This window comes from Cyanistes caeruleus, chromosome 4, assembly GCF_971803275.1.
Source record: "Cyanistes caeruleus chromosome 4, bCyaCae1.hap1.1, whole genome shotgun sequence".
NCBI lineage: Eukaryota > Metazoa > Chordata > Aves > Passeriformes > Paridae > Cyanistes > Cyanistes caeruleus.
The window spans coordinates 45357593-45372748 of NC_141704.1; the positions used below are offsets into that span (position 1 = coordinate 45357593).

Here is a 15156-nt window from a genome sequence, read left to right on the forward strand (position 1 = left end):
CTGTAGCTTTTAGCTGAGCCTGTATTCAATGGTTCATGGATTCCATAATTCCATCAGCTAGTATTACACTGAGTCAGCAACAACTTTGGCTGTGTCTTCAAGCTCTAGGGATGGAGCTTCTACAGTGTCTCTAAGCAATATCTTCATGTGTCATGCTATTCTCTGTGTGAAGAAATTCCTTCTATTGTCCACACCAATCTTCCCAAGGCTCAGTGTGCAGCCTTTACATCCTGTTATACTGTTGGCTTCTGTCAAAAAAAGTTTGGTTCTCTTAATTTTGTAACTTCTCTTCAGATTGCCTCATAGCTGCTGGTTCTGCAAACTAAACAAACCCAAGCTCCCTTAGCCTCTCCTTTCAATTGTTTTTGCTCTGATCTTTTGTCAGATCCTTTCTGAAGGAAGGAGGGAGCCCTGAAGTCTAGAAACTAGCATGGACTCACTAGCATGCGGAGAGGAGAATTAAAACTTTCCTTACGTGGATGTACCCAATACACTTCTTTAATTTCTTACATAGACATGAATTTTACTCTTACTGGGACTGAACAATAAGAGTCTTGCCCATTTGAAGCCAGGCCTTGAATCCAGCCAGGATCATTTACAGTGATGAAGAACCTTAATTTGATATTGCATGATTCAGTATTTGCATATGCAGAGTGATGGCTTTTATAACTGTTTTTTGAAGGTATTGCTGAAAAGGGTTATGCATTCTAACTTTCTCATAGAATATTAAGTCGTGAGAAATTTTATGACTTTTTAAAAATAAATAGTAATTTTAATTCATTTTATTTGCTTGTCACTGTGCACTGAATTTTGCACCATTGCAAGCATTTATTTGATTTCTAGTCTTATTGAAGTGAATGCAGATGTTGCTCTACTGAAGTCACTGTTAATTTTCATGATAAGAAAGTCTTTTGAGAAAGTACTTAAGCTTTTATTTTTAGAATAAATTTTAAAATCCATACTATCATGTAAAGTTAATGGAAAAAAGTCTTGAATTATCCCAAGAAAAACTACTTAATGCTAAAGCAAGTACTGTGAAAGCCCTGAGAAAGGGAGCAGTGCAGAACCACAAAACAGAAGACATTCTGTAGCTGTCATGCTTTAAAAGAAAGCCAGCAGGTGTCTGAGCAAGGTGTTACTGTGACCTTTAGAAGCCCTTTTGTTATTATGAGTTAGCACTCATGGTTAGCACCAGCTGACTCTCTCTTTTGAGGACCATCTCAGGCTCTCCTAGGTCCAGCTTCTGATAGTGTTAGAATACTGAAAAAAACTGCCACTAGTAACTGCATGTGTATTAATTCCATTTTGTATATGTTGCCTCAATTGTTGGCATTTCATTTTAAGGTACTTGAAAATTTTGCTTAAGGATACACAATGTTAATATGTCCTTTTACTGCAATCATTACCAAAAAGTCAAATGTTAAAGTAGAACTTCTCTTGATTTTTCTGTGATTTGGGATGAAAGTGGGGTTTTGGGATTTCACCAGTGGGGTTTTGCTGGGCTCCATTTTAGGCCCTGTACTCTTCAATACCTTCATAAATAATTGGACACAGGACTGGGATACTGAGCAAGTTCACAGATAATACAAAACTGGGAGGAGCTGCTGACTCCCTGGAAGGCAGGAGGGCCCTGCACAGAGACCTTGGCATACCAGAGGGCTGGGCAATCACCAAACACATGGAGTTCAACACTGAAAAGTGCTGGATTCTTCTCCTGGGACAGGACAGCCCTGGATGGACAGACAGACTGGGGAATGAGATGCTGGAGAGCAGTGCCAGGGAAAAGGATCTGGGGGTCCTGGAACCTGAAAGTTGAACCTGAGCCAGCAGTGCCCTGGCAGCCAGGAGGGCCAACCCTGTCATGGGGGACATCAGGCCCAGCATCACAGCTGGGCAAGGGAGGGGATTGTCATGCTCTGCTCTGAGCTGGGGCAGCCTCTCCTCAAGTGCTGGGGACAGGTTTGGGTGCCGCAATATAAGAAAGATATTAAAATACTGGAGAGCGTTCAAAGGAGGGCAGCTAAGATGGTGAAGTGTCCTGAGGGGAAGCTGTATGAGGAGCAAATGATGTCTTGGTCTGTTCAGCTTGACAGAGACTGAGGAGTTACCTCAGTGTGGTCTTCAAAGCCCTCATGAGGGGAAGAGTAGCGACAGGTACTAATCTCTTCACTCTTGTGATCTGTGACAGGACCTGAGGGAATGGCCTGAAGTTGTGTCAGGAAAGGTTTAGGCTGGATATCAAGAAAAGGTTCTTCACCCAGAGTGTGTTTGGGCACTGGAACAGGCTCCCCAGGGAAGTGGTCACAGCACCAAACCTGACAATTCAAGAAGTGTTTGGACAATGCTCTTGGGCATATGGTGTGACTCAGGAATGGTTCTGTGCAGGGCTAGGAGTTGGACTCGATGTTCTTTGTAGGCCCCTTCTAGTAAGAGTCCATTGCCAAAAAATGTCATATATAACCTCTGAAGAAGTTTGGTTTTCCCTGAATGCTCATATTTAGAGAACAGCAGTTACTACTTTTTTATCACTGAGAGCTGCTGCAAGTTCAATGTTTGCCTCGGCCCTCCACATTTTTGTAATTTCATAGTAGAGCTTTTGTCTAAGAGCAGAATGGAAGATGTTTCATGAAAGATTACATGCCTAATATTCAGTTGAAGTTTAAGGTGTAAGGTTTTTTTTCTGCTTTTTTTTTTTTTTTTTTAAATCAGATTCTTTTTAGCATGCTAACTGGTTTGGATCTGTAAGCCAGGGTCCATGGAATATATTATAACAAATACTGCTCTATACTGTCACTGTGTCCTCTTTTACATCATTCTTTTTCATAAATTTGTTGCCACAGTTAATGGGTAAAGAATGAAAAATTCAGAATAAAGCACCCTGTATTTCTTATAGGTGTAAAAATGAAACATGAAAGCAAACTGAAAAATCCTCTATCTCTTATAATTCCAAAATCTTCTAAGGCTTAAAATCAGTTTGGAATAACCAACCGCTGGTTTGGTGTTGCATTAGTTATTTGGGTTTTTTTGATTTGTTTTTCTTTTTTTTTTTTTGTTTTTTAGTATTCTAGTGAATACTAGTGCCAGTCAGTATTTATTTGAAGATTGTGAATTCTACCCATAACATCTCTTATTTATTTATTTGTTTGTTTGTTTGTTTGTTTTTTATTATTTTAAAATTATCTTTATTTTATAGGTACCTGGAAACTTTTCATTTCTTCATTCACACAAAAGCTGGATTTCTCTATAATTTGCTTTACACACAATACCAATTAGAAAAAAATATCTTAATTATTTACTTTCAGAATATCTAAAAAATATAAGCATAAACTCCCTTAGTAACAATAATCTCTTTTTTCTAATGTATAAAATTATTTGTTTTTTAATAAAAGGCAAATTTAAATTTGTAAAAAAGTTCAGAAATGTGGAAGATAAAGAGAGGTGCTGAGGCTTGGTTATTACTGGTGGCCTCCATACTCTCCTGGGCTATCCTCTTTTGGATGGAACCTGCTTTGGTTTCTCTCTTGTGTAACAGGTTATGATCAGTGCCTGCACACATTAAAGTGAAAGGCACAAGGTTATGGTTCAGTGTTACTCTAAGAAAAATAATAATAAGATCATGTTAAATACCCTTTTCCCTTTAGGATGATATTTCCTGAAAGGTTTTTCAGATTTTCCTGTCTCAGCAGAAAATTATTGTGGCATGCAGGAAAGAAAAATCTTGCAACTGAGACTAAGTCTTAAAAGAATTTTTTTGACTAAAATTGCTGGAGGTAAAGTTTCATTCTCTTAGTTGGAATCTCTGTCACCCATAAAAACTGGAACAATGGGAGTCTTCTCAGTCTCCTATTGTACTTACAAAATGTATTGGAAACAATACAGAAATAAGGATTTAGCCTGTCAACCTAAATACTAGAAGTCTCCTATTTATTACAACTAATATGCATAGATAAATTGAGTGTGTACTAGAGAATATTATATGTCTATTTTTTATGCAAATAGAACCCTAACCCTATTAAAAATGTAAAAAAAATATTAATTGTGGCATGGGTAAGTTTGTGACCTCTGAATGCTGTCTTAAAGGGTAACTTGTTATTTGAAGTGCCTATTGTTATATATTTTATTTGTTCTCAGACAGTTTTTCATTGCAGGAGGATGTGGCTGCAGAGAGGAGAAAACAGGCTGTTGTAGAACAAGTTATGGTGGATCAATTATGTAGGTAAATGAATTTATAATGTAAAATTTCAATTTTCCCTACAGAAGAATTTAGATGTTAGTGGATGGCTTAAGAGGTGTTTTGGTCATCTTATGAAGTCTAATGTAGTAGTATTATTTGCAAAAATTCTTTAAATGGAAAGTCTTTTTAATACAACTTAAACTATCAGTTTAAAGTGCCATGTGTATGTTATTTTTTTTTCTGGAAAGAATTTTTAATTTTATACTTTAACATATTTTAAGGTCTTTACAATAGCGCTAGCTCTCAAAAGTAGCCCTCTTGCACCTCAAGAAAATATATGGATGCCTGATGTTATAAATTACACATCTTCAATATTTATTGTCCTTTTTAAAAATATTAGCTTTAGTAATATTTATTGATTCTTTATTAATACTGACACAACACCTTTCAGGCATAAAGAAGTATTATACCAATGCTGGGCATGTAGAAACAAAAAAGGCACTATTATAAGTTGAGGTTGTACGGTAAGATCTCCTGCCTTCATTGCTGTCCCTTTAGCTTCAAGAAAGCATCACTTCTGTGCAGAAAGATCCCTCTATTTTAAGCATGCTTTAATAATTCAGGGCTTTATGCAAGCTGTCTGGTTATGACAGTATAAGATGCAAGCTTGTTTAATATAGTTTCATGTTACTTTACACTTCCTAAAAATTATCTGTGGGTATGTCTAGATTATTTTGCATTCTGTGCATAGTTTACAATCTCTGGAGTCATCTGCAGTGGTGTTCCAGCCCATCAAATCCTCAGATTTTGAGGCTGAAATGTTGTTGCAGTTCACCATTTTAGTTTTACTTTGTTTCTGTTACAATGACTGTTTAAATGACCTATATTGTTTAAAAGTTTGTTAACACTTTTACACTATTTAAAAGCTGACATGACAAGAAGGCTGCCTGAGGGAAATAAGACTGTCATGAAACACAGTGTTAAATTCCAGTTTTAATCCTCATTTAGTAGAATTAAAATTATGGAGCTATACAGGGTAGAAGCCCCTGGTTCTCAGATAAGTGCTGGGCCTGTGTCATATCCCTTTAAAGATTATTACAGAGGTGATCTTAAAAATATGCTGGTTATATTGAAGTGTTTCAGTACTACTGATGTTGCATTAAATGAACAGCTTTGTGCGTCTTGGATCATGGATGCCCATTCTGTGTTTAACCTCCTTCTGCTGCTTTGCCTTATTTTTCCATGTATTCCTTCTTCTACTCTGAAACCTTCTGTTGATAATGTCAAAACAATATTCAGTAGTGCTGCAGCTGCATCAAGTTTTAATTTAAAAAATCTCTCTGTTTATATTCCAAATATAACCCTGCCTGTACTTCCAAACAAATTGGTATCAGATATCAGGATGTTGATCAGAAAAGATTAGTTCAAAACTGTTGCATGAAAAAAGAGCTATTTAAAGAAATACAAAGGTGTTTTGAATATTTTTTTTAGTAGGCAAATCTTGCAGTTAAATCAGTGTAACTGATGTGTCTAAAAGATGTATCTGTATAGATCAGAGAGCAAGTTTAGAAAACTATAATAGCCATACAAAATTATTATTTCCCTTCTGATAACCATTTCAATAGCATAACAAGCATCTCATTTATTTTTAAAGGGTCTCTTACTTGTTGAACTGATACAGAGAATATCAAAATGTTCAAAACCCAGTTCATCTATTTCTTTTCTGCTTGTTGGAATGTTGAAATCCTCTCAGCTGTGTAGTTAGCACTTTGAGGAAGGAAGTGACAATGTTTTTATTGGATGACACATTGGATGGGACTCTGAGCAACCTGGTCCAGTGAAAGGTGTCCTGCCCACAGCATGTGGGTTGGGGCTAGATGATCTTTATGTTGCCTTCCAACCTGGGCTGTTCTATGGTTCTGAGGTGATGTCATTGGCCAGTGCTAGTAGCTGATATCACTGATACTGGAGGGAGCAGTGGTTAAAGAATATCACTGATGGAATATTTACAGAAATAGTGGAAATGATGAAAAACCCCACAAGCCTTCGTAATAATAAGATTTATTTTATATGAAGACACATAAAGTATACTTTAAATAATATGTATCTGCATGCAACATTGCTGTGTAGCAGTGCACTGCCAGAATATTAATGCGTATGTTTGATTTTAAGAAATAGACTTAAGAATTTGTAAAAACAAACAAAAAAGTAGGCCCACAAATTTATGCAAGCTTAATGGATAACTCCAAGATTGTATTACTGTATTATTCTTGGGTATTTTCTTTCCTGCATTAAAATATATAAGACCTGAAATTCAGCCATACAAATAGTCAGAGGGCTTCTCCTTGCTCTTTGTGGTCAGAGCTGTCATAAGTGATCCAGAGCAGTCCACACGTTCTGATGCTTGCAAGGAAGCTCAAGGACTTCTGGGAGCTGGCATAGCACCGATGCGTTTTAGAAAAAGGACACTCCATGAAACCAAGTAAGTTTATAAAAATAAATTTTCTGCTGTGTATATTTTTGTTTAGCTCTGTGAATTCTGTTTGCCTTTGCAGGTATTCTGTTTTTGACTTGAATCCACTATCTTCATGCAAGGCCTTTTTTGTAGCTTTCCTGTGCTTGATATTGCCTAGTGAGATAATAGGGACCTTTTTATATGAATTCTCTGTGTATTATGTTTGATCCATAGAATTTATAAAACCTGTGAGAGCACTGTTAAGCTTGTATTGATATTATTCATTACAAGGATTTGCCAGCCTTTTCCAAGTGGTTGGATGCTTGCAATCCTGTCAGTATCCTTTTAGAGATTCCTATCCTTAGGTGCATAAATTGCATAAATATGCATCTGTAAATGCTAATGTAGATCTTCACAATATAATCATACTTTTCTTGCATGTTTTGATTTCTGCTGCAATAATTAACCCTATTGGCATTTAAATGACGTTCCTGGACTATCAACATTGAACTAGTTGCTCCAAGGACTTAAAAAAACCTGAGGAAACACTGTGATACATAAAATTGAATGAATCTGCAGGTCTTGAGCTTTGTTCTGTTAATTTTTCTCAACATTCAGACAAGCATTTCTGCTTTGGGCATTTTAACATCCTGCTCTAAAGTCTTTCTCATCAAATGTCATCTCTGTATTCTTAAAAAACAGGAAAAAAGGCAACAAAACCAGTCTCAATTTCTTACAACCATCACATAGACAAATGTGACAATCTCCATTTCTGGAACTAGTAATAGGGCCAATATAAAATATTTAGGTGGGTACAAAAGCCCCAACCTGGGTATTTTTGCAACAGAGCACATTGGTTCATGGAAGTATGGTGAGTGGTAGAGATAAAGGTTAATTCTTTATATAAGTGTATGTAAACACAATTTCCCATTCATATCTATGTTCTCTGTGAATGTACTCTCATGTTATATAATAACAGAGCACTTTACAGCTCTGAGTTGCTTTCTAATTCAACTACAAAGGATCATCTCCTCAGCCAGTTGCCAAGGATACCGTATTTCATGGTTTCAGCTGTTTGAAAATGGTTGAGTTTTATGTAACATTTATCTGTGGGCATTTAGGTGTCATTAACATGCTGCTTTATTTTCACAGAGTAAGGACCAAATCAGGACTAACTGAGAACATGCTTTCCAACAAGCTACGCTTTGATAGTAGGATTATATCGAGGTAATCACAAAATTTGTGAAGCTTTTCAGTGCTCTGAATTTGTGAATGAGGATTACTCTCTTGAACTGATTAATTGCACTGAATGTTTCTGTTCCTTGTGCTGAAGAAAAAAAGTACGTGTGGATGTCCATGTATACTAAAAATTTTGACATAAGTAATGGATAGTGGCTTTACAGTCCCACTGTACAATGTTAAGGTCTGTTACGATTTGAGTAGTGGTAGCATAAACATATTTTTCAGTTTTGAAAGTGATGCTTTTTTGCAGCTGTGAGCTGTATACTTGTTAGACATAGCTGGGTATTCAGCAACATACTTTCACATACCTCAGTGAATGCAGTAGTCCTGGTGTATGTAATCCTTTAGTTAATCAGTGAAAATTATATTGGAATACTAAAATATGAAGCCTTGAGAGGTGTCTTTGGCATTATGGAGAATAGAATATTGAATTAAAATATGTGACCAAATGCACAAGCTGAATTTCATGGTGGGTTAGAGAAAAAAAGTCAGAGAGTTCTTTAAAAAAATAAATTTTACATGCAACATTGGAAATAAATTGAATACTGAGAGCAGCCTTGAGGAGAAGAACTTGGGGGTGCTGATCAATGAGAAGCAGTGTGCTTCTTGCACACTTGATCTGGCAGTGTGCACTTGAGCCCAGGAAACCACCTGTGCTTGGGCTGCACCAAAAGAAACGTGGCCAGCAGGGCGAGGGAGGGGATTCTACTGTTCTTCCTCTCTCCCATTAGACCCCACCTGCAGTGCTGTGTCCATCTCTGGGATCCCCAGCACGAGAAGGACCTGTTGGAGTGATGCACAGGAAAGTCACAAATATAATCAGAGGGATGGAGCACCTGTCTTATGAAGATAGGTTGAGAGAGTTGAATTGTCCAGTCAGGAAAAGGGAAGCCTCCAGGGAGACCCTCTTGCAGCCTTCCAGTGCCTACAGGGAGGCTGCAGGGAAGATAGAGAGGGACTTTTTTAAAGGGTGTGTAGTAACAGGACAAGGGGGAATGGCTTCAAACTAAAAGCAGGCAGGTTTGGATTAGATAACAGGAAGAAATTCTTTACTGTGAGGGTGGTGAGGCACTGGAACAGATTGCACAGAGAAGCTGTGGATGCCCCATTCCTGCAGGCATTCAAGGCCAAACTGGATGGAGCTCCGAGCAGAGGGGTCTAGTGAAAGGTGTCATGGCCCATGCCAGGGGTTTTGGAACTAGATGATCTTTAAGGCCTCTTCCAACTCAAACCATTCTGATTCCTAAATAAATGTTACTTATTTTTGGGTTGAATTGGATTCATATAGATGAAAAAAATAAAGGTGCTTTTCAATTTTCCTTCTAGAAATGGTCATGATGCTTGTAGGGAGTTGATTGGATTTTTTTTTGCATGTGACAAATCCCTTACTGTGTATGAATATCGACAGTTTGGAAAAAACAGGTAGGATTAATTACTTTTTTAAAGGGTTTTATAAAACATTTCACTGTATCTAAGAAGCTTAAATAAATTTCATTGTTTTAGTACTAGTTTTGTATTATTTCACAGAACAAATGCCTTGCCTTTCATTCAGAAGGGAGTTTATCAACATCAACGTGGACAAAGAAAGGGAAAAGCTTATGATCTTAGTGACTTCTACATTGTAAGTATTCTTCTGCTGAATATCTTTTTTTGGAGGCAATATTTGAATATTTGAATTATAAATTGTGATCTAGACTTCTTTTAGTCTGAGAAGACTTAAAGTCTTCCCCTTGAATTAAAGATTCTCAGAAGTCTGGATTGTTTTGTTGTCCCACGTTTTAGAAGTTGCCAATTTAGGTTTCAGATTAAGCTGTAGCTTGCAGTTTTCCCCCTAGAGGGCACAAGACTGCTGACAGTGTGGACCTTTTTTGGACGAAATGATCCACTCGGCAAGGAGAGTCCTGAAGACGAAGTAGACCAAAGTACTTGTTAAAAGTAAATAGTCTTTGCAAGGTCTGCTGGCATTTTAAACTCGAAGCAATGATTAAATATTTATTAAATGAAGAAATTGCAGGTTAATTGTTTTTAGCCTACAGTTTGAAATGTAAACAACCAGATGTTTAGAGAAAGTGTATGAAACAATGTTAAACTTTGTCTACCAGCTAATCTGATGACTGACTAAAAATCATATAACACCTTCTGTACTGCTCTACTTTTGTACTGGGTGAAGTGTTCATAGTTTATAAATACTTGAGCAAGTTTTCAAGTACAGGCTGTTTTCACCAAATTCTTCACGTGCTCCTCCTTCAGATATGAAGTTTAGAGGGAAAACCGTGATTGTAGAAAGTAAAAGAAGTCAACATTAGTTTTTAGTGTGTTTTGTCTAATCATCTGCCTATCCTAACTGTTTACACAGCCACCTAAGAATTTCAAAGATGAAATAGATGAGTTTATGATATGGAAGAAAAAACTACTTTTTGGGATTTTAATATTTTATTGTCATGTGTATTATTGCAGCCTGCAGATGGAAATGTGTTCTGAGTAAAGGTTCATCATAAAGTCATCCGGAAAGTGCACTGCGTTGAGTTCAGTAGCTCTTTGGGATGATGCTGTGTCTGTGAATCTCCATATCTGCAATCTTGCTTTATGGGCAGACATTAAGATATGCATATCTTTCACAAAGTCCAAGTGCTTGAGACCCCTGCACAATATCAGTGTCTCTGTCTCCTCCCAAATTCATCAGTTTTGGAGACTTTATAAACCAAGACCAGATATTACTGTCAGAGCTACTGCATTTTTTTTATTCTTCTCAACATTCTTTGCTTTTAGCTTCCTGCTTTTCTTTCTTTCCCTTTCCCCTCTATTTACAAAATATACAACCTATTTTTAAATCATTGTGTGCTTTATCAACAGGGAGCCAATCTGACTTTCCGAAGTGTTGATCATAACCTTCCAGAAAGTGTTAAGCAGAACCCCATCTTCACCCTTCGTGTGATAAGTATTGATGAAGCAGTTATGGATAATCTAAAGTAAGTGCTGCTAACTACTTTTCAAATTACCTTACCTTCCTTAAGCAAAAATAAAAAAAATTAAGCTCCTAATACCTTATTACTTACACTGCTAAAAACAGAATCCATATTTAGGCTGTTCATAAGAGAAATTAGTAATAGATGTTAGAGGATTTTGCCTAGTTCTGTAACTTCCTAGAATGGTAAGGAGTAATTTTAAAGTAAGAATTGAAATGTGAAGCTGTTCTATTTTCTTTGCTTGAGGTCACATGTTTTTATATGCAAATCATATATCTCCTGTGTTTCAGTTTGTGCCCATTGCCTCTTGTCGACAGGCACCACTGAGCAGAGCCTGTCACAGTTTTCTTTACTCATTTCTGTCAGGTATTTATATATACTTGAGGGTAAGATCACCCAAGGTTTCTATTCTCCAGCCTAAACAGTTCCAGCTCTCCCAGCCTCTCCTCATATATCTTATACTTTGATCCCTTCCTGATTAGGAAGAGACTAATTTTAATCTCAATTGAATATGCTCAGTATGTAAGGACTACTTTGTTAGCAGAACTTGACTGTTATTTTCTTTCTGCAAGTGTTTAGACACATGAAGCTTGTTCTCAGATATGGTAATATTCACTTAAAGTCCCTTTAGACTGGAAGCTTTGCAAAGGAGCCATAGTAAGCTAACAGTGCATAGAACAGTAAATTCGAATTTAATTGGTTCTAGAACTGTATAGTTGTATGATGCTTACTGCTAATTGTTCCCTCTTGGCAAAGTTTCAGTGAAATAAAACACAATATAGTTTAATTTCAGATAGTTTATGTAAGACATTTTACATCTCAGAAACCTATCATTCAAGTAAACAGCTTCTTCTTTCATTTGTTGCTGATCTTATACTTGTGAAATTTGGAGTTGAACCAATGTTATCTCTGAATAGAAGAACCAAAAAGAAGACCTGCTCCAGTGCGTTGTAATTTTGGATTTTGTGCTATCTGTGTGGAATAGATTATTTCCTTTTTTATACTCTCTCTGTATTCTTTTCATTAGAGACTGAAATTTAGTCACTAATTTAGTCTTTTTCTTCTCTATGAGGATGTTATTGAGCTCTCTATTCTCTGGTGCAAAATGCTTGAATTGAGTCCTCTTACCTTCATTACTCTACTGACTGAAAATCCTGTTCAGCTACAGTCCAAAAAGTCTACTGCAGGTTCCCAGGAGCAGCTATGCCCTTCTGTCACAAACCATGAATCATTTGGTTTACATCTGTTCTAGAGGGGAGTGCATTGTCCTCTGCAGGTGCTTCTTGACTTTCCAGTTTAGGTGATCTGGTGTAGGTAAGCTTTTAGGGACTTCATAATGAGGGGTACCCAAAGTGGAGATGAAGAGTCCTACTAGATAACAGAGAGATAAGTCTTTGGCCTCAGAAGGCAGGAGTATGTCATGGCAAAACACTGGTGAGCAAGCAGTTTTACATTTTTTTTTTAATATTCTGATTAAAATAATTTCAAGTCTTTTTCGTTTTTTTGGGTTTTTTTTCTTCCAGTAGGTTCTTCTGCAATTTTAACAACCTTTATAGTAATTTCTGATGAAGACTTGTGGGAAGCTCTTCTCAGAAGGGAGCTTAGCAGAAATAATCCCACAAAATTTAACCATAATTTCTAGATATGCTTTTGGTCTACACCTTTGCTATTTGTGTTCTAAAGAGAGATTTGAACAGTATTTCATGTTATTTTCCTGATGGTGATTAAATGTGGTTGCTTTAACAAACTCTTCCAGTGGTATGAGATTAAGATTGAACGAAATTTCTTGAGATTTTATGCAGGGGAAGAATTATCCATGGTTAATGAATTAGTAGAGGAAATGCCAGTTAATAGTGTTAGAAAAGAATTTCTGCATATCTGCAGCTAGTCAGCAAGGACTTTTGTGAAGGCTCTCTCAAACTCAAGCAATTGGATATTGTGCTTATTAGGGTCATATATGAATTAGAGTTGAATATGTTGGGATTTTTTATTACATCTGTTTTGAATATAGTCACATTACATGTAATTTCACCAATCAATATTAATTTTGACTTCTTTAGAGCTTCTTCTGTGGAGCTCAAGGAAGAGTGTTCCAGGAAAGTGGTTGATGACAGCAAAGTTTTCAAGAAGATTCAAGGTTTGTATCTACCAGAACCCATTTAATTTTAATATCTATATCTCTGTCTTCACAGCTCAATGCAATGAACAATAGCAATGTTATGAAGATTATGTGTATAAATTAAATTAAACAAAAGTTAGATATTTATCAGAATATTATTAGAATCTGTTAGCAGCACAAATCACTCATAAAAGCTTTCTCCTATCTCTTCAAATAAACAGACTGGGTAAAGATTGTGCAGAATGTACAGAGTAATTATGAATGTAATCAATAAAATGTTAATCTCTGTGTTGACCTAATCCCTGAAAAAATTCTGAAAAATAACACTGATGCTATGTTACACTGTCATTAAATTTGTTATTGGCCAAGTGTACAAACACCATCTCATTTCTTCCATCAATTTTGTGGTAGATACATCTTTTGGCCATCGCTTCTATACACTGATAAGTTGCATTTTGATATTCTCTATTATTTTGCTTTTTAAAAATTATGAGTATAATTGTGCAGTGTAGTCTGGAATATATAAATAAATTCTACCATGTTCCTATCTACAGTCTTTAGGATAAAGGCATAGCTTTTTGCTGAAGATTATGGAAAGATATTTGTACAGTGTTGTGTATTATTTTTGCAACCTTGTCAATAAAAATGGTTGATCTGAGCAGCTCACAGCTTGTATAATCTCCCCTGACTACTGTCATTAACCTGCTTTAAGTGGTCACTCTTTGGTCACTAGAATCTGCTTGGACATTGACTTTTACAAAAAAATTGTTGGAATAATAATTAGGGTTATTAGGTTTATTTTTTAATCTTCCATTTTCCCCTTGCATAACTAACACAAGCTGACTTTTCAGTTATCTGACTACATCTAAGGTTTGCTGGTGTTCCCTGGAGGAATGCTGTGTGTGTATTCTTCAAAGCACCTTTTAACATATGTCTGAGTTTCAGCATTACTGGAAAAAATTTCCTGCTTTCACCTGGCCCCTATTTGTCTTTAAAACTGTAGATACAACTAATTTGAAGGTAATAGCATAAGACTTCTGTTAACAAAGCTGAGAAACTCAGACATCCCTAAGTGAAATTGCCAGCTGAAGACTTTCATAAATCTTACCAGAGAAATTGCGTATAATTTGGGAATGATTTTGCCAAATTGGTCATTTTTGTTCTCGTTTCTACATGCACTTAACAAGTTTGTAGAAGAAAGAAACAACTCTGTGTCTCATGATAGAATTTTTGTATTGTTCTGAAGTAGTTGTTCCAAAGTTACTTTGTATGGTAAATCATGGCATGTAATTTATTCTCACAGAAGCAGGCAGTTTTACAGTCTTAACATATAGAGGGCAATAGCCATTTCTCTTTTCCTTATGTAGTCTCTTTGAAAAAATTTTGTTAGATATTGCTTGTTAGACATACTTCATATGACTTCCACTCAAATGTTAAATTACTGCTGGTTTCCTTTTGGACGGGCATTCTTTAATCAAAGACAAGGGAGCCCCAATGCATGGGTATGTCTTTCTAACAAGCACCATCATATGTGGACATGGTGTTCTTTACTTCTATATTGTCTCCATAGCAAGTGGACAACTTCAGGTAAATGTTGTGTCCTTGATTTCTCAAAATCCTCAGGTATATTCAGAGAAACACTAAGTAAAAGAGGAGTTCGGGTTATAACAGGCTTAGGAAAATATTTCCGACAAATAGACAAGAACAGAAATGGCTTTCTTTCTCGAGCAACCTTGAAAGAAGCTCTAAAAGTATTCCATTTGGAAATACCTGAAGGGGTGAGTCTAGCTGAAACTGTAAACATGGGTATTATCTTTCTTAATTTATGTAATTGCTGCTTTTCTTTGCTTAAATCTATAGTTTAATGCCTGGGTTGTGCATGTTTTCCTTTGGTGGTTTTTTAATTTCCCTTATAGTATGTTGGCATTTCTGCATTCAGTTCTATGTGAAGTTCTTCAAAATAAAAAATACTATCTTTAAAAACATACAATCTTTTTATATCATGACATGAAGAAGCAAGTGTGATTGCAACCCATTTTTTCTCTTTAGGCTTTAAAAAGATAATTTAGTTTATGCTCTTTACTTAGGTTTTTTATTTGTTTTATATATTTTGTTGTAAAAGTAGCTCACAGCTATCAGAACTGTGAATAACATGAATTATGGTCATCAGTGACCACTGATGACATGCATTATTTTTACA

General features: G+C 36.1%; 1 protein-coding gene across 50 annotated transcripts in view; it reads left to right on the plus strand.

Annotated features, from left to right (window-relative positions):
• CAPS2 (calcyphosine 2) overlaps positions 1-15156 on the plus strand; it is a 30354-nt gene that overhangs the window by 11250 nt on the left and 3948 nt on the right. For 43 of the 50 annotated variants that reach the window (XM_086884309.1, XM_086884310.1, XM_086884320.1 and 40 more), the window contains 8 exons: positions 4149-4216; positions 6537-6656; positions 7782-7856; positions 9198-9293; positions 9399-9492; positions 10725-10840; positions 12898-12974; positions 14580-14734. In XM_086884309.1, the coding sequence (XP_086740435.1) occupies positions 4149-4216; positions 6537-6656; positions 7782-7856; positions 9198-9293; positions 9399-9492; positions 10725-10840; positions 12898-12974; positions 14580-14734 (801 nt within the window). The remainder of the gene's footprint in view (positions 1-4148; positions 4217-6536; positions 6657-7781; positions 7857-9197; positions 9294-9398; positions 9493-10724; positions 10841-12897; positions 12975-14579; positions 14735-15156) is intronic. The other 7 variants (XM_086884342.1, XM_086884312.1, XM_086884319.1 and 4 more) reach the window with 1 other exon arrangement.